At 46.3% G+C, this 27146-nt stretch overlaps 1 protein-coding gene across 3 annotated transcripts in view; it reads left to right on the top strand.

Annotated features, from left to right (window-relative positions):
- fat4 (FAT atypical cadherin 4) overlaps positions 1-27146 on the top strand; it is a 98933-nt gene that overhangs the window by 54715 nt on the left and 17072 nt on the right. For 2 of the 3 annotated variants that reach the window (XM_029511777.1, XM_029511776.1), the window contains exons 3-9: positions 2666-2927; positions 3656-4006; positions 5905-6827; positions 8264-8438; positions 19563-19743; positions 22098-22348; positions 22633-26982. In XM_029511777.1, coding sequence (XP_029367637.1) covers positions 2666-2927; positions 3656-4006; positions 5905-6827; positions 8264-8438; positions 19563-19743; positions 22098-22348; positions 22633-26982 — 6493 coding nt within the window. The remainder of the gene's footprint in view (positions 1-2665; positions 2928-3655; positions 4007-5904; positions 6828-8263; positions 8439-19562; positions 19744-22097; positions 22349-22632; positions 26983-27146) is intronic. The other variant, XM_029511778.1, reaches the window with a different exon arrangement.

Genomic DNA, 27146 nt, shown 5'->3' with positions numbered 1-27146 from the left:
GTGCTGGTGTGTGTTCATGTGTGTAACAACTTAATTACTTGTGTTAGTTCTGTGAAGAGGCCGAGAGAGAAAAGATGGAAATGCACACAGAAATTAGTGCGTTAAAAGTGACATTGTTGATATTCTCACTAAGAGATTTTTATGTGTGTTTGACTGTGGGCCCCCATCCCCAGCACCACCTCTCCCACTTTCCTTGCTCTGCCTTTGAACCCTATCAGAAAATTAATTGGCAAACTGTGGGTGTTGGGTTCCCGAGGTGCAGCCCAGGTGGCTGATGGGATTGCCAGATCTGCAGCCTCTGATTGATGAGAGCAGGGCTCTTAGATGAGCAGAGCCTCGCTCCTCCATCCTCCAGCTTGGATCTCAGACCTGGTCTCTGGTAATGCAATGAGTGACGAGGTCAAGGAGTCGGAGGTTTTATCCGTTGTAAAAGCAGGACACGGGAAATAGATAAGAGGAAGTCATGAACTTGGCCTGACAATATTGACTCCATCTAAAATGTTTGCCGATGTTGGCCATGTTCAGACTGGTTGGTGCATTAGCACCTCTATGAAGATAGAGAAGACCGAGGATATTTAATGTGTTTTGATAACAGATGATCAAACTGCTCCAACTCTGAAGGGAGCAAAACACAGAAATACCTGCTTCCTTATGTGCTTGTTTTTTTTTTTTTTTATACTTTTACCGCTCAATCTACTGTGAGCAATCAAATTGCTGTTTGGCCGTATGACCGTCGAATGTATGTACCTGTTGATGAGAGCCGTCGTAGTCAGTTTCAGAAATAATGTTTTAGTTCAGATAGTTCAGATTTAAAACGCTTTCCGGTGTAAGAGGTTTAAACATTATTCTTTATTTTAGTTTTAACTGCCACTTGGCACCAGTGTGAACAAATATTCAACTACAACTTGACGTAATTTGACAAAAAATAAATCAATAAATAAATCGTCACTTGTTTAACATCAGCCCTCACTTGGAGTCATGTTTCTGACTATTTGGCAAATGTAAGTGCAGCTTTTAATTGGTTTTTGTCTTCACCAACTCCTAACTCCTATCAAAATGAGAAACAAACAACAGCAAAAAAAACTGTCAAGGGAAGAAAGCTAAAAATGAAAAGAGTGAACTGAAACATTCTCAAATGCACTTCAGCTCTGCGGGGGGGGGGGGGGGAAGCAACGATCCCCGCCATTTTCACAGGGAAACAGTTAAAAAGCATCAAGCAGCATGACAGCGTGGAGCTGAGAAGTTGAGCTTTATGGTAATGTCCTAAAAATACAATTTGTGTCGCCTCCGTAAGGAAGAGGCTCCTGGAAAGCGTGTTATCGCCTGAGAGGCTTGGAAACAATAAAAAGTGAAAAATGAACAAACTCACTCTTAAAAGCTTCAGATAAAATGAGAGGTGAGTGACACCCTGTGTCTTCAGAGCTAACATGTTGCTGCGCAGCAGCTAATATCACCCTTCAGGCATTATTTCCGGCGTGCAGGTTATTTAAGACAGACGCTGTCATGTGAGCGCCGTCGTTCGCTGTGGCGTCGAAATGTGCCGATGTGCGAATACGGCAGCAGCTTAACGCAGCCCCTCTCCTCCTAAGCCTTCCCATTGTCCCGGCAGGATCAAAAAGCATCACACAAACATCAGGCATAGCTGAAAGAGTCTCTTTTAGCTTCGCTCTTAACCGGCTGTAACCGAAGCCGTTGCCTCATCTCGGTGAATAGCAGTCGCTTTTTGATGTTGCTTTTTTCTCTTCTGGCAGAAGACACCGAGCGAGACAGTTGTCTGATCTCTTATTGTCCCCAGCACAAATATAAATGTCAAACTCTGTCGTCGGGGCTCATTCAGTTGTCATATCACATTCAGCCCCCCCCCGGCTCTCTCTCCTTCTCCAAAGGCTCATGCTATAGCTATCACATGTGTCATGGCGCTTGTACTTGTCCAAGGTAACAGGGGATCTATTAATTGCATTTATAGAGGAACATTATAGCCTCCAAAAAGTTCAAAGATGAAGAGTGAGTCTCACTTGAATGTCGCCATTCAGCTCCCGTGTGCCTTTTTTCTTTTTTTTTTTCTGCTCTGGTTCCGCCACAGCTCTTCTCGATGAGTCTTGTGACCGATGCATCGTGTGTGGAGAAAAGTTGTTGAGGGGAAACGTTTAAAGGTCGACCGAGTTTTGTGTCTTTGAGTCCCAAAAGTCATATATTCTCAAAACAAGTCAAGCAATCAGCCAATTTAGGGACAGAAACCAATTGAATCTTTGATACGATTTTAAAGCCTGTTTATGTAGGACTGAATCAAAGACCAGTTTGGAGTTCATCTAGTGGAATCATCTGCTTTCTTCTGCTTCGTCCTCCTTTTTGTAATTTGTAATCTGTGGCATGCTTTTTTTTTTTTTTTTTTCTCTAACCACATGCCCTCCCTTTATGTCTGTGAAGAAGTCACAGTGAAGGGTTTCATTCATGTGAGAGAAGTAGGTGGATTGATCTGGAGACACGCTGACATGTGCGGTAAATAATCAGATTTCCTGATAGAGTTGCTTTGATGCTTGTACTCATGAGCTGCCGTGGCCTGAGAACCCGAGTGTCTCCTAGAAAATATTCACATCAGGTTCTGTGCCAAACGTCGTATCATTTCCATGCCCTCTAATGTTTTCATCCTCCATCCTCACCTCAGGGCCCCAATGCTCTTGTGACCTACACCATCATCAGCGGGGCGGACGACAGCTTCCGGATCGACCCGGAGTCCGGCGATCTGATCGCCACCAAGAAGCTGGACCGGGAACGCCGCTCAAAATACTCCCTCCTGGTGCGCGCCGACGACGGGAAGCAGTCGTCGGACATGAGGCTGAACATCACCGTGAAGGACGTCAACGACCACACGCCCAAGTTCTCCCGTTCCACGTACTCCTTCGATATCCCCGAAGACACGGCGCCAGGTGAGCTCCCGCTCGACGAAGCGTCCAGTTGCTGCTGCGCAACATTAAAATGCCACGAATATGGAGAGACAGGAGCGGATTGGTGATGTTTTGTCTCCTGCAAAAGCCCTTAGACTGCACTTTGTCTGCTCTGTTAAGGTCATCAAGAGCCTCACATTATTAGCAGAGGCTTCTTTGTAGTACTTCATAAGACTTTCTCTTTGCATTTTTTATTTTTATCTTCTTTTTTTATACGACTGTTGTAGCTGTCCCAAATCCTCCGTACCTTCCTTAAGGGGGAAATTCAGTGTTTAATAGGTCAAAGGCATGTTAACTGATATCTGATTTATATGGAAATCTATCAGCAGCCTGCAGAATTTACAGCTTCACTGACAACTGGCCTGGCACGCCATCTTCATCCCTCTCGCTGCTTCTAGAAGGAAACAAAAGCGCTCAGGAATCATTAAAGACATCGAAAAGCGTCTAGTAAAGATAATATGATCCCGTGTGGAACTTTAGAAATCATTAGCTCCGTAATAACTTCGTCCCTGCGACACCTTCAGTTCCGAATCAACACGGGCAAAGCATGTTTTTCTGTTATTTTAGCAACTGGCAGAGTGATCAGTGAGTCACTGTTATTAATAAAGAACCCTCATAACCCCCTGCAGATGTATTAAAGCCGTTTCGCTCGACAGGCCAGTAAAATCTAACGTCTCGCCTCTGTGTCATAACTCGTCTCACTCTCACAGGCTCCATCGTGGCGGCGATCCTGGCCAGCGACTCTGACTCAGGGGTGAACGGAGAGGTCACCTACTCCCTGGAGGAAGACGACGAGGACGAGACGTTCCTCCTGAACGCCGTGACGGGAGTGTTCAACGTGACGCGCCCGCTGGACTACGAGACTCAGCAGTACTACATCCTGACGGCGAAGGCCCGGGACGGCGGGGGCCAGGCCAGCACGGTCAGGGTGTACTTCAACGTGCTGGACGTAAATGACAACCCGCCCGTCTTTAACACCACCGCGTACAGTGCGTCTGTCTCTGAGGGTCTGCCGCCCGGATCCAGCGTCATCACTGTCGGGGCCAGCGATGCTGATGATGGTACGAAAGTGTATAAAAGACACTCCAAAGTTATTATGACTTTCTTATTTGCTTGCAGGGTCTAAGTAATAGCATTCAAATATCTACTTTCCTTTTGTTATCTTTTTGCCAGCTGCTTTATTTCTGGACAGCCATGAATCATATCCGTCTTTTAAGACATTTAAATTACTTTTTTTTTTACTTTAGATATTATATTTTAAAGTCATAATGTTTGTTGACAGGTTGACAGTCACTGAACGGTATTTCGCAGGCATTTTGCAAGATGAATCAAGATGAATTTGGCAAGTTAAATGGTGGTCAAGTAGAACATACAAATAAACTACGTCCTGAAGAATCTTAGAAGAACTAAAGTGCTTTCCAAGTATATAAATCAAGTGTGAGTTAACCATAGAAGATTAATTGAATTTAGGACGGCCAGTGAAACAACAATTTTTATTTTTCATTTTCATGTTGTGTCACGCACGAGCGAGTTGATGAGACGCAGCATCTTCAGCATGTGATTAGATGACTGGAGTTATTTCTGCGTTTCAGGTGGTGGCTTCCATGTTTGTGAAGTGCCGTGTGGTATTTGGACAGTCACCGCCACTCTCCTCCGCTGTAATTACCGCTCCGGCCGGGCCTAATGTGGTTATAGTGACCTACATTCCTGGGAAATATGCTGCCTGCTTTCTCAACCAGAGTCTGGCTTCTTCCCGCCGCTATCCACATAATCTGCGCGCGTCATCCTTTCAGATATATACTCGCTGCTTTCCGCTGTCAAAATAAAACACCGCCATTGTTAGCGCTTCTGAAGACCTGACCCCCGACCCCCAGACTTTGTCTCAGGACGGCGTAGCCTAAACTCGGGTGGAAGTAGCACTCGAGCTTTTGATAAGGGATTACGTGTGTACTGTAAATACACGCCGGAGTGTGGGAAGGTGCCGGTGCTTTCCACATGAATACCCCGTTGAGTTGAATTACCGACGCTCAATTTAAGCTCATTTTAGCCCCCAGTTGCAGTGGAGTGCTACGGATTAGGCCAGATTTCAAGGCTAGATGCTTTCACGGCGTCTGTCCCCGCGGTCACTCTGCAGCTCTGCCGTTTGATGAATTAGTTTGAATTGTGAGGGATTTTCCGAAGAAATGCCGCTATCAGTGGAGGAAGCAGTTTGCGCTGGTGTTTCTGTTTTGATAGCGATCTGTCACGCCGCATGAATGTGAATGGATGGTCCTGCTGGAGGACGAGACGAGCAGCTGCTGCACATGTACAATTAGTGGAAATGGGTGTTGATAACGCATTGATAACGTGCCTGATTCTCTCAAATATACAACAAACTGAACAATCACACATGAGACAATGGTTTGCAGTTAAGAATGACCTCCTGTTTACTGCACAGGTTATCTGTTTTGTTTAAATGTGAGGTCAAACAATAAACCTTGTCAATTAATTTATTTTTGGCACCTTGGCATTTTTTTCCCCCCACAAAAAGGAGATTAACTAGAGAGCATCTCAGCAAACAGACTGTTCTGTTATAATTTCTACCTATTTTTGCCCCAATTAAAATTTTTGGTGCCACATTTTTTTAATTAATCACTTGGAAAAAAAATTACAAATTAAAGCTTGGGGGCAATATGCAAACTTAATTTCTCAGTCCCAGAGCTGAATTTGATTGACAGAAACTGTTTGTTTGTTTTTTTTAGTAAAAACACCAACGTTAGTTGGATTAATCTTCTTAAATGTGAGGGTTCCACGCTGTTCTTTGTTTTGGGCAGCCCGCCAGTTTAAAAAGAAAAAAGAAAAGGAAACCATTGAACAAAACAAACAGCATAATTTGATAGAATTTGATGGTGCTGAAGGTTAAAATGTCAGAATTGAAATTTATAATTTGTGTAATTTTTTGTCTTGGCACATACTCCAGGCCCAAATGCTCAGCTCCTCTTCAAGATTGCCTCCGGCGATCCTCAGGGCCACTTCGTCATCACCGAGGAGGGAGTCCTCCAAACCAAGAAGGACTTGGACAGAGAAACACAATCCTTCTACAACCTGGTGATCACGGTCAACGACCTGGCTCCGCCTCCCATGACCCGCTTCACCAGCACTGCCCAGGTGTCCATCATCCTCCTGGACGTCAACGACTGCCCGCCGACCTTCACCTCCCAGAAGATGGCCTACATCCAGGAGAACACACCTGTGGACACGGTGGTGTTCACCGCCCAGGCCACAGACGCAGACAGCGGGCCCAACAGCTACGTCCAGTACTCGTTCAGAGGACCCTACGGTAACAAGTTCAGCATCGGTACAGTAGACGGAGACGTCAGGTTGGTCGGGGAACTGGACCGGGAAGAGCTTTCCAACTACACCCTCACAGTCGTGGCGACAGATAAAGGAGAGCCCCCTCTGTCCTCAACCATGGATGTGACCATGATGGTTCTGGACGTCAACGACAACACGCCGAGCTTCTCGCAAAACATATACGACATTGAGATTGAGGAGAACACCTTGACCGGGACTGACATCATCCAGGTGTTTGCCACCGACGCGGACGAGGGCACCAACGGCCAGATCCGATTTTCCATCTCGGGGGGCAACACCAACGCCGACTTCAGGATCGATTCGGTCACTGGGGTGATTTCGGTGGCCAAGCAGCTGGACCGCGAAGTACGGTCCTCCTACTCCCTCGTGGTCCAAGCAGCGGACCGCGGCAGCAGCCCCCGGGTGGACCGCACAACCGTCAACATCGTGCTGCTGGATGTCAACGACTGCTCACCCGTGTTCGAGCTCTCGCCTTACGTGGTCAACGTTCAGGAAAACCTGGAGAGCCTTCCCAAAAACATCCTGCAGGTTTGCATGTTTGGTTGTTTCTTTTTCAAAGCCAAAATGTTCATTGAAGGTTAATCAGGTTCGGGCGTCATTAACAGTCACAGACAGAGATCCTCCTGAGTGAAAGGAGGGCAGTGTTCTGAACTACAGTCCTGAGAGCTTAAACAGACTAAATCCCTAACCAAATTTATCACACTAACTTAATAACAACAGGTATGTGAGCGGTGTGAGTGCACTCAACCTCTCGGCACAGCGGTGGTCTTATTTTTGCTGAATGCCACGATAAATACCACACTGCAATGATAAAGAGATGATATACGACCGCAATTTGCTCTGCACAATTAAGGCTTTATAAGGTTTCACCGAAATATGAAACTGGACTGAATCGCACAGCGAGGCAATTAATGTTCTGACTGGCCTGATGACTAAATGAGCCGTACACCGCTTTTTAAAAAAGGAGAAAAAAAAAAATAAGAAGGAAGGTGAGGACTGATTCCCAGTGATGAACTGCTTCCATTTTCCTCAAAGCACAGTTATGTGGTGGGAAAGGTTTGCAGACGTGGTCATGGAGAGCTCACATCTGCGTCTTAACCTGGCTGTGCCCGTCTGCGAGCCCACAATGCATCGGGGCACAGCGGCTCGTAGGTTCGTGGTGCAGCATGTTGGGGAGAAAAATCCAAATCAGACCAGCTGATAGTTTCATACTCTGAATAGATGCTTGTCCTTCAGAGGAGCCCAAACAGCTACAGGATGAGTTTGGGATGTTCTACTTTTCTCTTTTGTGGATTCTCTGGGAAAAGTCTGATTAGACAAAGTGAATAAGTAATTATCTTCCTTCCCTCAACAATTACCATCATGGTGCCGCCGAGCACCATGATGGTAATTAACCCCTGAGCTGCTCCAGCAGAAAGACCAAGCAAGGGCGGTGGTTAGGTCGCCTTTCTCCCAGCCAGGTTTAACATTCATGCGGTCGTGTGAATTGAGCTAGACGATGTTTGAAAGAATGCTTCACTAAAAGAAAACATCCCGATATGAAATAAGAAACAGCAATCCAGCTAATGCCGGCTAATCATTCCCTTCAGTGTGCTAAAATGTCAAGTCAGGTTTATTTATACACCTCAAAAAGGAAACATTTCTCACCAATACATAGATTCAATACAGATGCAAAACGTATGTTCAACAACCAGAACGTAGTGTGTTAGAATAAGTTTAACTATATACAGTAAATATATATATATATATAAACAATAATACTGTTGTATCTCCTTTACTCTATCAGTGCCAAACATATTACACAGAGCAATATTTATTTCTGTTTGCTTGTAATGTGACTCAGAAAAAAAAAAAAAAGCCATGCATTTCATATATACATGGGTTTCTTTACATCTTTCGACAGTTGTTTGTCTTCAGAAATCTCTTTAAAGGCCTGTTTGGGTGTTGTTGTTTTTTTTTTACAGGTTGTTGCCAGAGATGATGACCAAGGTGCCAACAGTCAGCTCAGCTACATGCTAACTGGTGGAAACGACGAAGGAGCGTTCAGCTTGTCCTCCAGCGGCCAGCTGAGCCTGACCCAGACTCTGGACCGCGAGGCTCAGGGGAAATACGTCCTGTTGATCACAGCCACCGACTCAGGTACAACCGCCGCAGCAGCTGGAAACCTCCTTGGCTGCGTGCGACTTAACTTAAATATGATTTCATTGGAGTTTCGCAGGATCACGTTTCAGCTGTTTATGTCTGAGCTCAAACCGCATTTCAACTTATCGTGCCTGATCTGGCGTTTCTGGCGGGGAGTCAGCGCCGTGTCATGTGTCTTTACGTGGGCATTGTTGAGATTTAGCAAAAGCTAGAAAGATATTTTGCAATGATCCTTCAAACCCGAGCTGAAAAAGAATATTTTCATCAACTAACGGCAATGTCAACAAACAGCATTCTGATTTCACAGTGTGCACAGCGCTCTTTTGTGTGGCACGATAACCTAAACATTCAGGAGTTTTTAGCTTGGAAAACAGTGGGTGTCTTTTGACCTATTCCCCAGCAGTCCTTTCAGCGGGTCCCATTCAATAGCATCCTCTGTTTATTTGGATACGGCGGTAGAGCTTGTTATAGCCAGATAAAAGGTTAACTTGTTATTGCATGGAGGCCAGTTAATGTGCAGTTAAAGGAGTACATGCGTATCCCCATTGTAGCCAAATCACATGGTATCCCAGTTAAGTATACGTTCCTGGAGCTGCTCTGGCACAGCCGTCATGGTCTGAGGGCGGCTCTGTGTCATTCCTGGACTGACCATGTGACCGTTCATAACGCTGTGTATTTTTGACCGTGCACAAGCGTCGGTGAGAATTGGGACGATGTTGCAAGGGAAGATGTTTGCTAACCGTCTAGATAAACAGTAAAATCCTTTACATATTTTCTGAATGATTTTCATTCTTGTGGGGGAGAGATGGTTTCAGTCTAAGTAGCGTTTCCTTGGGAGGATAATAATCAGAAACAGCGCAACGGTATCTAATTGTCAGATGATGAAGTATCTTTTTTTTTTTTCTTTTTCTCAGCATATGTAGTTAAAGTTTTCTTGCTTCACATACTGTTTAGAGGACTGTGCCACATGGACAAAGTTGCCCAACAAGCGAACATACTAATTAGGATTCGATCCCTTTTTGTGCGCTTCAGAAGGACTCCATATTTAGAGCCCTGACAACAATTCCAAAATATTTTGACAGGACGTTTCAGTGCAATGTTGGTGAGAGACAGAAAAAGGGATTTTGGGGTAGAATATATCAAAATATCAAAAACCCCATAATCATAGTACAGGCCAAATTACCCAGCAGCATTTTCTCACATTTTTGAGGCCTCGGCTGAGACGGCTCGGGGGGGGAAATGGTTCTCCCAGGCGCTATCTGGCAGGAAACGGTCGAAGGTGGATTGGTGCAGACATGTCTCCGAGTCTGCTGTCTACCGTGACCCGTTCTCAACCGCAGACATTCATCTTTACATGTCGAAGTCTCCCTTTATCTTCCTGTGCTGCCCTAATTGACTCGCTCTGCTCCAAAACTCAGAGAGAGAAAAATCTCCAGAGGGTTTGAAAGTGACTCTGCCCGTGAAGGATTCATAAAAAAAAAAGGAAAAAGAAACAACTATGTATTGTCACTTTTGGTGTTTATATAAAAGCTGAGGCGGAGTCCTGCAGCAGCTGCTGCACCAAACAAACACTTCATCATGACCACAAGTGATCGCTTTCTGCTTTAACACAAGTGTAACACAACTTTCAGATAAGTGTGCTCTTTCTCCTCAGCTTCTTCTTCTTTTTTTTTTTTTCTATTCTTACTTATTTGACTGACTGCGACATTTTGGTGGTGGTAGTGGTGGTGGGGGGGCGCGTCTCTGTGTGCGGTGCTGCAGTGGCAGGGGTCCTCCTGGGACATTTTCAGTAGTTTCAGTGAAGGTAAACTCATTAATCGTGTCCTGAGCGGAGCCTCGGGAGCCTTTCTGCGGTGCAGACTAAAATCTGTCATGAAATGCGTGGAAACAAAGGAGCTCGCTGGGTGCTGGCTCTCCTAATGGGCTCTGGCTTCGGCGAACGGCACCAACTGGCACAACTTCTTCCATTATTTAAAAATCCGAGCACAGCCTCCCTGAAATCCATGCAAGCTTCGTAAAGGTGTTTTACAAGGCGTCTTGTGAAGATCAGGCCTACTTCTTGTTTTTCTCTCCCTTGTTTATTGGAAGTTTGTTTGCAGAATTTCTAAGTAAACCAGTCGTGCAGATAGAGGCAGATATTCAGTGTATGGCGGTGTGGGGGGGGGGGGGGGGTGTTCTGCAGGATCCCTGGCTGATCTTACTCTTCAGCCAACATCTTGATCAGCTGCAGGCAAATCAGATTTTTAAGCCACTGCTTAGCAACATACAAGTTATGCCTGCTTGGAAGAATGTGAAACAATGAGATCTCCAACAGAGTCGCACAGTAAAATACTTTTGCCAAACCATGTTTCTGGAAAGGCTTTAAGGAGGCATCCGGGGCTGCAGAAAACATACTTTCGTGCACATTGCAGCTGGTCAGTTGTGGGATCTTGCAGCTGATTCACTTTTTGGCTTTTTTAAAAAGGAGCAGAGAGCTTGTTTGCATTCCTTCTGTTGTCTAAACAAGCCTCTTCTATTTTTTTTTTTTTTGACCTGAAAAACTTGACATGATATGAAAACTGGTTCCACCTTTTTCTATTTAGACTGTTTTGGAGGAGTAAGTGACCGAGGCAGAGGCAAATCCATCTGGGATGTTGTTGATCAACTTGCTGTAATTTATATTCGACATTTGGTCTAAGAGATTAGTTTGTCCTGATGCAAATTGGATTCGTAATTTCGTGTCACAAGTGCCGTGTCTGTCTTTTGATATCGGAGGGTTAATGTTCTCACTTTAATCTCCTGTGATTTAACCCAAGTTAATAACTTTTCAATTTATACTTGAAGTATTCAAGGTAGCAGAATTAAGTTCAGATGGATGGATGGAAAGTTTAGATTAAATTGAGGAGACCATGTCATTTGAGTTTGTGGCAGCTTGTTTGTGTGCACTTAAGGATGTTTTTTGCCACGATACACACACACACACACACACACACAGATACTTTCTTCTTTTCGTGTGTTTGCATTTCCGTAATAAACCTCCCAGTTGGTGCGAGTCTGCGTGTGGTGGTGAGAGTGTCCTCGGGGCCGCATTGACATGCACCACATTTGGTCACATTTATTAAAGAGAAGGCACACTAAATCCCTTGGCCCATGTCTATTACAGCGGATACGCTTGCATAGAAATCCCATGTCTTTCACATCCCATAGTGCTGCACTGTTTGTATATGGCCTTTTGGCTGGTTGTGGATAAGGGGACGTATTGGGGGGGGGCAGTAGAAGGGCTAAACGACCGCTTAGCAGATAAAGAATTTTAATGACCATCCCTATTTAAAAGCAGGATCTTTTATTCCCTTAAATGGCTCCCATGAATCTGGCGTGTAAACCCTTCAGTCTTCTTTAAAGCTGAATAATGATCTGCCAATCTCCGGTCTGTCATCTGGTTCTGAAGCCGGACAACGAGGAGAGTTCACCCTGAGCACACATCTACGGGTCCTCTTCGAACAGCGATAACGCTGGTGTTGAAACGCCGCTCAATCGCTGTCCGTCGCTCGCCACAGTAAATCTTTAATGGAGTCCATTTCTCAAGGTTCAGGCCAGTCTGCAGTCTGGTGGCAACACAGAACTTAGCCAAATAAAATATCAGGTTCCTCAAATGAACTTTAACAGAGCAGTAACATTCTGGATCAGCTCTTAAAAAATGCTGCAGTAACAATGTGGTCTTGCAGAGTTTTTTCCTATCGCCTGTTTTCTCTTTTCCACTCCCTGGTACACCCTTTAACAATTGCTGGATCTGAATGTTAGTCTAAATAGCTTTGGTAAGTAATGTTTTTTTGTTTGTTTTTTTTTTGTAAAAGGTGGTGTGGGTTGGATGATTAGAGCTCAAGCACGGGCACGATCCAGGTTTTAATGATGTTTATTCGCTGTGTTTCTCTTAGGACCCCAGTTAGCACAGCATGTTCTGAAAAAGCTAATTTTACCAGGACTCAAGTGTGTATCTGCAAACGTGCCTGTTCTCACTCCAAAACACTTTTTTCCCAAGGTCAGATCTAGATTTACATGACTGAAGTATGAACATTATAGAGCAGAGCTGTAAGCTGGTTCCAGTGTTCATTTTCCAGCCTCTCACGATGGTTATAATGCGCTGATGTTGCCCTGTCACCATAAAACTGAGTTGCTGACTGGCCGACAGATGCAGTGCTAAATAGGAATTTCGAAATATTCAACAACACAACACATAAAAAGACCATTGTAATAAAAGCAGAAAAGGCAGCTCACTTCATTAGATTTCACCACAAGCTCTGAAGTATGAGGGGAAACACTTTTTGTCTCTGTGACATATGGAGAAGAAATTATGCAAAAGCATTCCGATGTAGCACTCCATAAATAACTTTGCAAGCTGTACAACATTTTAGGTTTAATTTGACAAATTCCTCTGAGATTGCTGTATTGTTGGAAATATTGCCCCGCCTTCCGCCCGCCCTTCCTCGCTCATTTTACGCCGGGTAGCAGCTTGGAGTGTTCTGATGAGTTATCCCTTTCACTCCCTGGCTTGTTAACTGTGAGAAAACCTCTGTTTACTCTGTCATGTTTGGCAAACGGTGCGGTGGGACAGCTCGCACCCTGCACCCAACTCCGCCGAGGCCATTCATGGGTGCCGGACGGGGTCGCATTAAAAGAAGCTTTGTCGCAAAGCAACAGGTTCTCAGAGGCAGAAAAATGTCAATTTTGCCTTGGTGGCAGGCCAATGCCCCCCCCCCCCCCCCCCACCGCCGCCACCACTCCTGCCCCTCCCTGCGAGTAATGATGTTTTATTTACGCTGTCTCTTAAGAGCACAGTCTAGCTGCAGTCCATAAAGCGTAATTAACCGTTTAGCCTTAAGCTTCAGGCTGCAGATGGGCTGTCTCGTAAATTTACACATTCATCTGTCTTCCCCTAAGTCAACCTGTCCCGGACTTCCTGGTTTAATGAACCCAATTGTTTGGACGTCCCGGCTTTATCCTTCCTGTGCGCAGCTCCGGCTTCGCTCTGTTTGCCATTATAAGCAAAAAAAAAATCAGTCAATCATATATTAAAGAGAAAAGAGATTATCTCTCGTGCCAGCAGAAACACTCAAACCTGCGTCTTAGCTCGGCTTAGACTGAACAACTCGCAGCCTTTTCCCAGGAGGTGGGTGCTGCTGTTTCCTTCAAATCACCCCCCCCCGAGTGTCTCACAGCAAGCAAGCAGCCTTGTAGCAGCTGCAGCGGACCAGAAAATAGATAGCTTAATCGTCATTAACACATGTATTTGAAACCCCCTCTGGTTGATGAAGTATAGCCACAGCACCTTCCTGGAGGTTAATGTGATTTGTCCAGTGGTAATGTACACTAATAAGGTGCTTAGACCCGGCCATATGTTTATGCTAGACAATGCTTTCTGAGTTGAGAGGCTTACAGGGAAACCTGTCTGTGGATCCTTGGGAGGGACGAGGAGGCAGCAGATGGTCAGCTGGTCTAGTTTAGAGCTTGTTATTTTGGATGTAGATTCTTTTAAGGTTATTCTGGGTCCTCCCATTTTCTCCTTGCTAAAGCAAACGGCTTAGATCTGAGCTCTGATACACTGATGAAATATCAGCAGGCAGAATTGAATGTCACTCCCAACCCACCGCTTGAGCGACAACTTTTAAGTTCTCAGATTATTGCAGAAATATCAAACACTGGGCTGTTTTGGTTGTCCCTGTCCCGACTGTGCAATCCCCAGATCTGAAGGGGACTGTGCTGTGTTTAATTAAATGGTAATGGTGTTTTTAAGATTCAATTAAAGCGGGGAGGGATCCTCACGAGGCCCGAGCGCTTTGAGCGCCGCCGACACGCCAGTTGTTTTGATTGAAAGGGGGTAAAACCGACGCCAGGGTCTTTTTTCTCCATCCCGCAGCGTAACGGCAGCTCATCATAGGATAAAATAACAGTTATCCAAATACCATCAGCCTGATGTCTTCACATGTAGAAAGCCGCCGGTCTGGGAGACTGGGTTATCACCGGGACTAAGCTCGGACTTATTCTTTATGGCAAAGCTCGGAGACTCCAGCGCAGCTCTCTGGGGGGAAAACCTCGTCATGGAAACGTTGCTCCACAACAGCCACTATTTTCTTAACTGATTGAGGGAGCTTGCTCCTCTGGACCCATGTGCAATTATAATCTATCTGAATTCAAATACAAACACTGGAGTGGAAGCAATGAGTGGCATTTTTATACATATATCTATATAGAATTTTTTTTGCTTCAGCAGAATTAGCTGTTTTAAATGGACATGGTTTAATCTCAGCGTGAGGTAAATACCGATGATGTGAGGCTTTAATCACCGGGAGAGTTAGCGTCAGGTCACGGCGGTTTGCTTTCCCAAAGTGACCAGAGATTAACCCCTGAAATAAGATTATGGTTGTGGCACAAACATCACAGGGAGGTGAGGTAGTGCCTTGATTGCCTTATCTGTTTTGGCTGACAAGTCATCTACAAATTACAGCTCTTTGGGCAGAATGCAAACATTTGTAGTTCTCTGAAGCTCTTTTCTGGTTTTTACTCAGCCTTGCCTGCGCTTCACCGGGAGGGACATTTACCTGCATGGCGAGTAATGACGTCAGGTGTGTTTCCCTAAAACTGTCACTTGATACGTGATGAAAACGGAGGTGAAAAAATAGGCTGCGCTCGTATGAAACCTTATAAAGAAGTGCAGGAAGAGAGAGAGCATAAAGGGTCTGGGGGCCGGATCTGCCAATGGAAAAAATACTTTTCCAACCGCAGTGCATGGCAGCCACTCGTATGCAGCTGACTTCCTGCTGCAAGTTTCCACCAATTCTCTTTCCATGGCAAAGTGATGTCATTTGTCGTATAGTGGTGCGCCGGATTGCAGCACGCTGCCAGTTTGAGCCATAACCCACACACACACACACACACACACACACACACACACCAATCTCCTCAGCCCCTCCCTCGACGCGAGCTGCAGCACGCAAGGTGACACCCGCCTCGGCCGCAGCCGTCTAAATCATTGACCCTGACACTCTTCCCTCAGCTTTGCCAGATTTCTAGCAAAGACCGTTTGGAGGAGATGCTGGCATTTCTCAGCACTCTTGGAGAGCATTCCTCTCCTGTTGAGTCACTCCCTCCTAAAAGTGAAAAAAGGAGGAGATGGAGTTTATTTTGTAGATGAAAAGGGCCCCGAGATTGGTTTCTTTTTTCTTTTTTGTTTTCTGACTGTTACAGGTATGGCATCCAGAGGAAATTTAAGAAGCGGAAGCAGACGACGATGTTGCCTCTGTTATTTAGCAGCTGCCATCGAACCATCTTAAAAATGTTTCACCCTCAACTTGGCTATTTGAAACAACTGTCATTTACATACATTTGCATACCTCCGAAGATATTGAGTTCCTTGACGACTAAATCTGTCAGCCCACGCGATGTAACAGGATAGATTTGGACTATTTACGCATCGGATAGCACAGGGTTTTTTTTTTGGGGGGGGGGGGGGGGGTGGCAGAGGATGGGGGACGGACAGCTGCCAGGGGGTTATGTGATATCAGAGAGGCCCAGGAGGCTGAGAAGGCACGGCACGTCCCGAGGCTGCATGCAGGAGCACGCATGATGCTGTGAGAAGCGATACGCTGAAGAAGAAACAGAAAGGCTCAGATTTAACGCGCACGTTGGCGACGGCGAAGGTCAGCGTGGGTTCACAGTTGCGGCGAGACGCATCAGATGGGCTTGGAGCCCCGGTTGGGTCTCCACTACAGTTGGGTACAGGGGGTGGTTGGGGGGTGCTCGTGTCCTGTGCCTGAGCGTGCCTTACGGCGACAGACGCATTGCAGGTCAAAGGTTGCACAAATGGTGGCGGCAGAAGCTGTTCCTTCTCCCCAGGCAGTAAACAGGGTGTGACATCACATCCTGTCTAAAACTGAAATGCCTGGAAGGAGGGCAGTGTGTACCCTACACACACACACACACACGCACGCACACACACACACTGAACTAGCCTCGCTTCCTGTCTTAGAGCAGAGAAACAATGCAATAGGAAAGCAGCGGCGGCGCTCAGTGTGTAACACGAGGCACTCTGAGGTCAGAGGAGTAAAGCAGCTGGCTTCATATTTGAAAAAACAAATATTTTCTTCATACACTCACTCTCCTGTTTGGAGACGATTTGTGTCTTTTGGACAAAGCCACTTAGCTCTCAGAGCCACTTATCAGCGCAGCACAGAACATCTTTGATCAACAACGGTCTTAGCGAGCCGCCGCCCGTCAAACACACTTTGTCCGGCGCCGGTGGCTCCGTGCCCGCTAACTTAAAGCAATACAGACACCTTGCTGACTCGGGGGAGGATCAGCGGCCTAATCTGTTCCCATGACAACCCTCCGAGTGATGACCCCGTCTCAATTCGGGCCAGTTGAACGTGAGGCACCGCAGACCTGAGTGTGGGCGGATTAAAAAGCCACAATCGAGTATGATTTTGATTAAGTAATCCTGCTGACTGCATTTGTTTGGGATCTTGGCCACATGTTGTGGTCGTTTGATTACATAACAGCTTTGTGATGACAAAGTATAGACTCCTCGCTGCATAAATTGCATGCTACAATTTACATTTTGTGCTCGGATTGTGTTTCTCCTGCTGTTAATTCTCCACATTTGCCACCAAACCTACAGCTGAGATGTCAATGATTTTGGAGTATTTCGTTTATAAGCTGCTTTTTTTTCTTAATCACAAATATTTGCAAAGGGGGAAATGCATATTCACCTCAAAATGCAACAATGCCTATATTTGGATATAAACACTGGATTCCTTAAAAAAAAAAAAAAAGGAAGAAGAAAACAGATCTCAGCTAGAACTGCAGAAGAAATGACTCATTTTGGTAATAAGTCACCAAAGATTCGTGTTGTACGGCTTCTCGGTCTCTTTTAGGGATAAAAAGCTGTTTACTTTTACCTCTGTTTGTAATTTATTTTGCTTCTGGAATTCAGCTGTGTTTATCCTGAACACGCATGTTAGCCACTTCTGTTCTAACCAGAAAACCTGGACACATGACAAGCTTAAGGTTGGACGGCTGTTTATTGTCTTAAATCCAGGCAGTGAAGTGATCTTACAGTAAACGAATCTCAAATCTCATTTTGCGAGGACTCCCCTGCCCTCCTGAAAGAGGTCGCGGTGGTCTGTCCAAAAATCGCTGATCCTCCTGAGAAAAGTCTCTCCTCCCTGCCAAAGGGGAGCTCACAGTTGAGCATCAGCAGAGCTCCTGAGGAGATTTCACTTTTTGTTCGAGGGCACTTCAGTAGTTTTTGATGCCTTCTTAAAGGTGGTTTAAATCCTGTTTCTCACAAATTGTCTGCATGAACTCTACCTGCACACCTAATTTATAATGAAACTTTGTTAACTAAACTTTCCATCTAAAGTGCAAATAATTCTTATCTTACGTTTCACAATGATTTGCACCGATTTTGAAATGCAAGATATAATTAAATAATTGCTTGATCCATCGAAGGGCAGGTGTTGAATATAGACATGCAAATCACATATATTTTCTTTTACAGTTCACGTTTGAAAAGTTTGCTTCTCTTTAAAGTCCCATATTTTACGCCCATATTTTGGGCGTGGCAGCTGAGATGAAATTGTGACGGCTGATTGGTATTTTCAAATAGAACCGGATTTAGAAAAAAAACGAGATTCGTAGAAATCTAGCTTTGCAGTTTGGGCTGTGCAAATCACCTTGTAGGAAAATAATGCATCAAAAAGCTGTTACAGTCCAGGCAGAGCAGTGTGCCTCACTGACGGATAGGAGTCATTTCATTAGCACCACTCATGTATCGTCTCAGGAGAAAGATCACTCATCTGACTTTCAAATGAGAATAATTGGCATCAAATATAATGAGCATATTGTTCTGATTCCCCCCATTTACAAGATAATCCTCGCTGGCTGAGCAACAGAGCTGCAGAGTCCCTGAAGCTTTTCCTCTCTGACCCCCCCCCCCCCCCCCCCCGCCCCCTCCTCAAACCCTTGCCCTTCAACGCCCTCTTCTCTCAGATTCTTTATGTTTTGATTTTGCGCAGCTCCACGTTTAGAGAGAATTCTGATGGTCACTGTCCAAATGTTTTTTATTATCTTTCATCAATCCAGCCCCCCCCCCCCTCCGCCAAACCTCTTTGTGGTACCCGAGTTCAAGCATCTAACAGCTGAGTACACAGGCGCAGGAGACACAAGCTCAAGATTGTGTATGTTTTTGTGTTGGTGTATTATAGCTGACACGTTCTCATAGATTCCCGAGGAGAGCTGCAGGAGGGAGCGACTGGAGGTGGGGAAGGGCCTCGGTCCTCAGGTGCTCTCTTCCCTCATAAACACATGCCAATCAATCGGAGGCCTTTTAAGACCAGATCCCATATTGTGACTTTGAGTAACGAGGCTGAACTCGTGTTTATGTTTGGAATATGGATCCAGCCGTTTAAGGAAGGATTATAAAGGGCAGCTCAAGGGAGGCAGATGTCTGAATCTCTTCATTTTTTCTTTTTTTTTCTTTTTTTCCTCCTCTTCAGGTTTTTTCGCATTGCGGCATGTTTTCATCTGCCATCGATTTAAATCCATCCCCCCCAGGGGGGGCCTCAGCGAGTCCCGTTTCGTCACCCGCTTAGGGAAAGAAAAAAAAAAAAACAAAAAAAACACAAAAACGGTTAGATTTTTCACTGAAAATAGATTTTCTCTCTCGCTCAGATTCCACAGACTAGCTGCACCTTAAAATAGATACCTCTTCTGCAGAGATTAAATCTGCGTGTGTCCAAGACCCCAGGAAGGACGCCTGAGAGATTCGGTTTCAGAGACATTGAGTCCTTTTGATGTGTTCTGCGCTGATGAGTGTGGATGTGGCCGTGGACTTTTTTTTTTTTTTGGTGAACCTCTGACTGGAGCACGAATGTGTTCAGTGTTGATGCGCAATAAGTCACCAAGTGTCACATTGTCAACAGATTTCTGTGGCACAGAAAAGAGTCTCCAGTCCTGTCAGCTCGAGTACAAACCAACGCTCAGGCCTGTCACGGGAGCTAAAACCGTAGTGAATCGTGAACCACCTTGAAGCAAGATCGAAACTTTGACCGTCACTCATAGATATGCTTTTCTCCCTCCACCTCTCAGGCTCTCCATCTCTGAGCGGGACGGGAACGGTGACGGTCCTGGTGGACGACGTGAACGACAACGTCCCCGTTTTCACCTCCTCCACCTTCCACACCACCATCATGGAGGACGCGCCGACGGGGACGGACGTGCTGCTGGTCAACAGCTCCGACGCAGACGTGGGCGTCAACGGTGTCATAAGGTAGAGATGAAGAGGCCTTTGCACGTCTGTGGGTCATTTATTTCATTTCTAGGGAACGCCTTTCTGTGAGAACCGGCGGGTTGGTCAACATGTCCTCACTTCACAGGGCTCCTCTTTTGATCCTCATAAAAGACATGATTCATTTCTTAAGATCTCTGTTTGTTGTAGCTTTCGTTTGACCTAGTTATGTGGGATTTTCTGTATATATGCATGTTTTCTTGTGGAGGGGCTTGTTTTATGCTTTAATTACAGAGTTGAGACGGAGATGTGGCAACACATAACAAATATCTTTGTTCCCTGCGATCAAATATAAGTTTGAATATGATCTCTGACTATTCAACTTGGAAAAGTGGTCACAGCGAGTTATGTAATTACCATCAAAAATGTTTAAACAAATGATCGTGTTCACCAAAAGTCCAAAATGGAGAATTTATGTAATTTCTTACTTGGACAATTAAAACCTGAGATTTATTTAAATCCAAAATTTGCTCCCAGGGGCTTATTGTTGCTTAAACAGTTGGAAGATAGAATAGAACAGCCGTAGTAGCAGTTTTGCTTCTGATGTGAGCACCTTTAAATAAAAGTTTATTTTAGTAAAGGTTTTACTGACTAACAGACAGACTAATGCAGGAATAAACTATTTCTTGAACACGAGACTAATTCAGCCATATTTAACACTCCAGACGAGATCGGTGTCGCCTTGTTCGGGTCTACTCGGGTTACTACTGTGAAGGGATCAGGTCAGTTTTAGTTTGCTTTGATAATCCGGTGTGAAAATACTCTTTCAGGGCTACATGGGACCAGGTTTTGGCTTTGGCGCTGGGCTTTAGTGAAACCCCAGCGCCAGCTTTTTGAAATTCCAGGTCGATGTTGCAACTGCTGACAGGAGTTTAGGTGGAGAGTATAAAGTTGTAGTCAACACCCGAAGTCATTGTTTGGGTTGCTATTCTCATGCTGGACAATGCAGCTATTTCACACTCTCTGCCCCCCCAATGTCCCTCCACAGGGGATCATGTAAGAGCTTCTGGCCGGTCTCTCTCTCAAGCTGGACGCGGACTCAAGTGGGACCCCTCCTCTCTCCTTAGTAGCCCCACTGGGTACACATTGGGGGGTACTGCAATGCGCTCCAGTTTCCCAAAACACGATAATGAGGATGTTAATTGTCTATGACAGTACGAGTTGTGCCCGTCGGGGGTTCTCGAGGTTTGAGGCCCTTAATGTAGACCAGGACCCGTTTACCTTCAGTTATTAGTTTGGATTCTCGCAGCCCATTAAGTGTAAATCTTAATCCTGGACTTGTCTCTGGACTGTGTTCAGACCACAGGCATCTGTGGACAAGCTCTTCGTACGGAGTCTCTGCATCCAAAATGGGCTGTTCTGTAATTTGTCGTCCCATATCTGGAGGGGGATGCTTTTTCAAGAAGCCTTTTCAAAATATGCACTGGTGTGTACATGTATGTGTCAGTTTACATTTACGTCTGGTCCTGCTGGAGACTTGTGAGATACAGGGTGAAACCTGATCTTTGTTTGAAAGCTGGAGACTGTGGCCCCTCAGTGCTGATGAGTTTTATTTTGTGCGCTGTTAAGTAGGTATGTGTTGTTTCTTTGTATTGTATGCGATATGCACGGCTTGTTTTTTTTTTTTTTTTTTTTTAGAAGAAGCTCAGCCACAATATTTTGTAGCAAAGTGAATAGGATAAATCAAATAAAGGAAACTGGAGCTCTCCAGTCTCAACAGACAATGCAGCCTGAACCACAGGGGCTCTCTGTGTGCAGCGAAGTAGAAAACAGTGGCTGCATTTAATACAATATGGAACTGGATGCCTCAATCAGTTCACCCACCGATTTTAATGTCACGCCAGGATAATATGGTGACCATTACAGAGCTTTATTTTCTATTAAGTCTGTTTCTGGAAAGCCATTTGAAACAGTGCCCTCTATAGACCAGACGGGGACAGTACCCAACATCATTCAGTGACACAGCAGCAGAACAAGACGTAGAAACTGTGGCGGGGGAATGACTCAGACACCATTTTGACTCAGGCAGCATTTATATTAGAAACAGCTATAACAACACAATCACCCCATTGCAATGTAAGATTTGCTCATGAGCTGAAGTAGCTCCATGGCCCCAGAGTAAAGAAACCAAGAAGATTCTGATTGAGAAAAACATTTTCTCTTTACAGTTGCAAAACGTACATTAGATGCACAGGATAAACCAGAATGTAATCAAGAATTGTAAACATCCACTGCAAGGCACCTAGTAGTCATTATTCTCAATTTTCCGTGCCTTACTTATCGAAGCACAAATGCATGGTGTCGCTGTAACTTGTCCTTTTCTTATCATCCTACAGCTACAGCCTGAGCGGAGGTCACGGCCAGTTCTCCATCAACCCTGCTACAGGACAGATTATTACCAGCTCCCTGCTGGACCGCGAAGACAGGGCTAATTACCAGCTGCTTGTCGTGGCGACCGACGGAGGGCAGCCAGAGGGCCTGTCTAGCTCCGCCACCGTGTCCGTGACGGTGGCTGACATCAACGACAACCCTCCACGCTTCCACCACCACCCCTATGTCACCCACATCCCAGCCTCTACGGCGGCAGGTCAGTACGTGACTTTAAAGGGACCGGCAAAATGTCACGATTTGCACCTGTTCTCTCTGTGCTCTTATGCGAGGTTTAATTAAAATGGCAGCGTTGGACTTTGCCTCTGCTTAGTGAAACACGACAGCGTGGGCATCCTGTTGTCATTTGAAAAACTTCCAGGTTCAGCTTTTACCTTAGTTTTTAACAATTAAAAGTTTGACTTGCTTTTTAAATAAAGTTTGTGTGAGATTACAACTTTAAAAAAAAAAAAATCACTAATTTATCCTCGTTTGTGTCCTCAGGGTCCTTGGTCTTTGCCGTCACTGTCACCGACGAGGACTCGGGATCCAACGCCCAGCTGCATTATTCCCTGACGGGTCGCAACTCTGAGAAATTTAAGATCGACCCCGTCAGAGGTGCGATCACTGCCAACGAGAGGCTGACAGGAAGCTCCGAAGTTACCCTCACCGTCCGGGTAAAAGATGGCGGCACCAATCCCAAAACGGATACCACGACTGTGACCGTCCGCTTCGTCACCGGAGGAAACTTCCCCGTCATCAAGGTGAAGGAGCGCATGTTCACGTTCCCCGAGAGCCAGCCGACAAACCACGTGGTTACCACGGTGACCGGGTCTTCCATGAGGGGAGGACCTCTGTCGTACTACATTGCCAGCGGTAACCTGGATAATGCTTTTCATATTGACCAGCTGTCAGGCGAGCTGTCAGTCAGACACCCGCTGGACTACGAACACATACAGAAGTACGTTCTCTGGGTCGAGGCCCGAGATCAGGGCTTCCCGCCTTATTCCTCTTATGAAAAAGTGGAAATAACCGTGCTGGATGTGAATGATAATCACGCGGTCTTCGATAAGGATCCTTTCCACGCTGAAATACTGGAGAACCTCTCACCTCAGCGGGTCCTGATGGTCTCAGCTGTTGATTTGGACAGCGGGCCTAACGGACAGCTGGAATACGCCATCATCGACGGCAACAGGGAGAACAGTTTCAGCATCAATCGGGCGACCGGAGAGATCCGAACCACCAGGCCGCTGGACCGAGAAAAGGTGGCCCAGTACACCCTGAAAGTCAAAGCCACCGACCGGGGTTTGCCGCCCAAGAACACGGCAGTCAAAGTGCTAATCAATGTACTGGATGTGAATGACAACGCCCCCAGGTTTTCCAAAATCTTCAGCGCTTCAGTGGCTGAAAATGCACCTGTGGGTTACACCGTCACCAGAGTCACTACCACAGACGAGGACGCCGGTTCAAACGCCATCAGTCGATACTCAATTACAGATACAAGTCTCCCGTTCAATATTAATTCAAACACAGGCGACATAACAGTAAGTAGACCGCTCAACAGGGAGGACACCGATCATTACATTGTCAAAGTGTCTGCCCACGACTCTGGCTGGACAGTCAGTACAGACGTCACCATATTCATAACAGATATTAACGATAACGCCCCCAGGTTCAGCCGTCCCTCTTACTACCTGGACTACCCCGAGCTCACAGAGGTGGGCTCCCTGGTGACACAGGTCTCGGCCGTGGATCCCGATGAGGGTTTCAACGGCAAGATCTTCTATTTCATCCGGTCCCAGTCAGAGTTTTTCAGAATCAATGCCAGCTCTGGAGAGATTTTTGTGAAGCAGCAGTTAAAATATCAGAACTCGACAGGCGCTGGCAGCATAAATATAAACCGCCACAGCTTCATCGTGACAGCCTCGGACCGGGCAGTCAAGCCTTTGATGAGTGAGACAACAGTAATTGTAAATATTGTAGACAGTAATGATAATCCTCCAGAGTTCGAGTCCCCTGACTACTTCACTCCTGTCACCAAAAGTGTCAAGGTGGGCACCAAACTGATCAGAGTCGTGGCTCAGGATAAAAAAGACTTTGGCCTTAATTCTGAGATTGAGTATGTGATAACGGGCGGAAACAGCTCCAGTAAATTCAAACTAGACAAAACAAGTGGGTGGATTACTGTTGCCTCTTCGCTCACATCTGACATGAAAAAGATATTCCTCATTGGCATCACAGCGAGCGATAGAGGAAATCCTCCTCTGTCGGCGCAGACGTCGGTGCGGATCGCGGTCACAGAGGAAAACCACCACACGCCTGAGTTCTCGCAAAGCCAAATCTCAGCCACTGTGCCCGAAAGCATCGCCGTGGGAACGGCAATTAGGACTCTGTCTGCCAGAGACAAAGACAAAGAAATGAATGGCCTTATTACTTACAATATAACTTCAGGCAATGACAAGGGCCTTTTTGCACTAAATAGTAAAACTGGAGTGTTATCCCTCGCCCTCCCTCTGGACTTTGAAGAGAAACAACAACATGAGCTTCGGGTTTCAGCCACTGATGGTGGCTGGATTGCAAAAACCAGTTACGTCTCTGTCACAGTGCACGTAACTGATGTGAATGACAACCCCCCGGTGTTTGAGCCTGACGAGTACTACCCCATCGTGCAGGAGAACGTCCCCAGTGGCACCACTGTGGTCAAAATGAACGCCATCGACCGCGACTCTGGTGCAAACGCGGTCATGGCCTACGTGATACAATCATCAGACAGTGACCTCTTTGTTATTGACCCAAATACCGGCACCATCACCACCCAGGGCTTCTTGGATTACGAGGCTAAGCAGGTCTACCATTTAACAGTGAAGGCCTTCAATGTCCCAGACGAGGAGCGCTGCAGCTTCGCCAATGTCAACATTCAGCTGAAGGGAGCCAATGAATACGTTCCCCGCTTTGTCTCCAAACAGTACTACTTTGAAATCTCTGAAGCTGCTCCAAAAGGCACAGTGGTCGGGGAAGTGTTCGCCAGTGATCGGGACCAAGGAGGCGATGGAGTGGTTCACTACCTCATTTTTGGAAAGAGCAGTAAGAATGGCTTTGGCATCAACAGGAAAACAGGCCAGATTTATGTCACAGGTACTCTAGACCGTGAGAAAGAGGAAAAGATTTCTTTGAAGGTGCTGGCCAAGAACGCAGGAAGCATCCGTGGGGCAGACATTGACGAAGTGTTTGTGAATATCACGATTCTGGATGCCAACGACCCCCCTGTGTTTACCCAAGAGCTGTATGATGTGCAGGTCAGCGAAGGCCTCGCACCAGGTGGTTTGGTTACCTTTGTGAGCGCTGAGGACTCAGACTCTGTCCCGAGCTGGAGCAGGTTTTCTTACTCTATCGCTCCTGAGTTTGATAAGAATGTTTTCACGATCAACCCAAAAACTGGCCAAGTGTCTGTGGCCACAGAGCTGGACAGGGAAACTACCCCAGTGTACAACTTGACCATTCTAGCCGTGGATACTGGCACGCCTGCCGCAACCGGAAGTGCCACCCTGATTGTGAATCTGGAAGATATCAATGATAACGGTCCAACTCTGACAACCGCCTACGCAGAGGTAATGGAGAACCAAAGAGCTGGCACTGCAGTCACGACATTAAAAGCCGCCGACCCAGATTTACCCCCCAACCAAGGCCCTTTCTTATACAGTCTCCTCAGTTCTGGCTCTGCTAACAGCTACTTCAGCCTCAGTCCAGCCGGGGTGTTAACCACCAGCCGGGAGATCGACAGAGAACAGATTAGTGACTTTTACCTCTCTGTTGTGATCAAGGACTCTGGTGTGCCTCAAATGTCCTCCACAGGAACGATCCACGTCAAAATAAACGATCAGAACGACAACCCGTCAGAGCCGAGGTCCATGGAAATCTTAGTGCACTACTTTGGGAGCATGTTTCCTGGAGGTTCTCTGGGAGATGTGAAACCCCAAGACCCTGACATTCAGGACAGGTTCCACTGCTCCCTTATCCCTCCGTCCTCTGGTCTGTTTAGTATCCCAACCGGAACGTGCAACCTCAACTCTAAAGCCCGTTCAACAGATGGAACGTTTGAACTGACCGTCCGTAGCAGCGACGGCGTCCACGGTTCGGTCAGCAATACAGCCAGAGTCCTCTTCATGGGCTTCAACAACGCCACGGTGGACAACAGCATACTTATCCGACTCAACTCTCAAGGGGTCAGAAACTTCCTTACGAACCACTACCTCAGCTTCTTACGCATTGCCAACTCTCAGCTGGCAGGATTGGGGACAGGGGTGCTGCTTTATGGAGCGTTTGAGCTCAACAATCAGACCTTCCTGATGGCAGCTGTGAAACGGGGCCATGGACAATATGTCAACCCCAGCGGCGTGGCCACATTCTTCCAGAGTATCAAGGACATTTTATATAGACAGAGCGGGGTGCAAATAGATGCGGTGGACCATGATCCTTGCACACATAACCCATGCCAGAATGGAGGCAGCTGCAAGCGGCGCCTCAGCGTCGGGCCTGATATGAAGACAGAAGAAAGTGTCCCAGTAATCCTTGTTTCCAACCACCCCCTGCAGCCCTACGCCTGCAGCTGCAGGCCGGGATACACAGGGGCTCTGTGTGAGACCGACATCGATGAGTGCCAGCCGCTGCCCTGCCACAATGGCGGCACCTGCCACAATCTGGTGGGAGGTTTCTCCTGCACCTGCCCCGAAGGTTTCACCGGGATGGCCTGCGAGAGAGACATCAACGAATGCCTTTCCAATCCCTGCAAGAATGGGGCGCTATGCCAGAACTTCCCCGGCGGCTTCAACTGCCTCTGCAAATCTGGTTTTGCAGGTACTACACACGCACGAGCTGCACTTTATTTTGACCACACGGTCACTTGTGTTGGGTTTAGGAAAAAAAAAAAAAAAACACACACACACACACACATGCACACGCTCACACAATAATGTACTGACAGACACAGCGTCAGGTCCAAGGAAAATATTTGCCTCTGA

The sequence above is a fragment of the Echeneis naucrates genome, chromosome 10, assembly GCF_900963305.1.
Source record: "Echeneis naucrates chromosome 10, fEcheNa1.1, whole genome shotgun sequence".
In the NCBI taxonomy this organism is placed as follows: domain Eukaryota; kingdom Metazoa; phylum Chordata; class Actinopteri; order Carangiformes; family Echeneidae; genus Echeneis; species Echeneis naucrates.
This window is presented reverse-complemented; position numbering and strand designations above follow the sequence as displayed.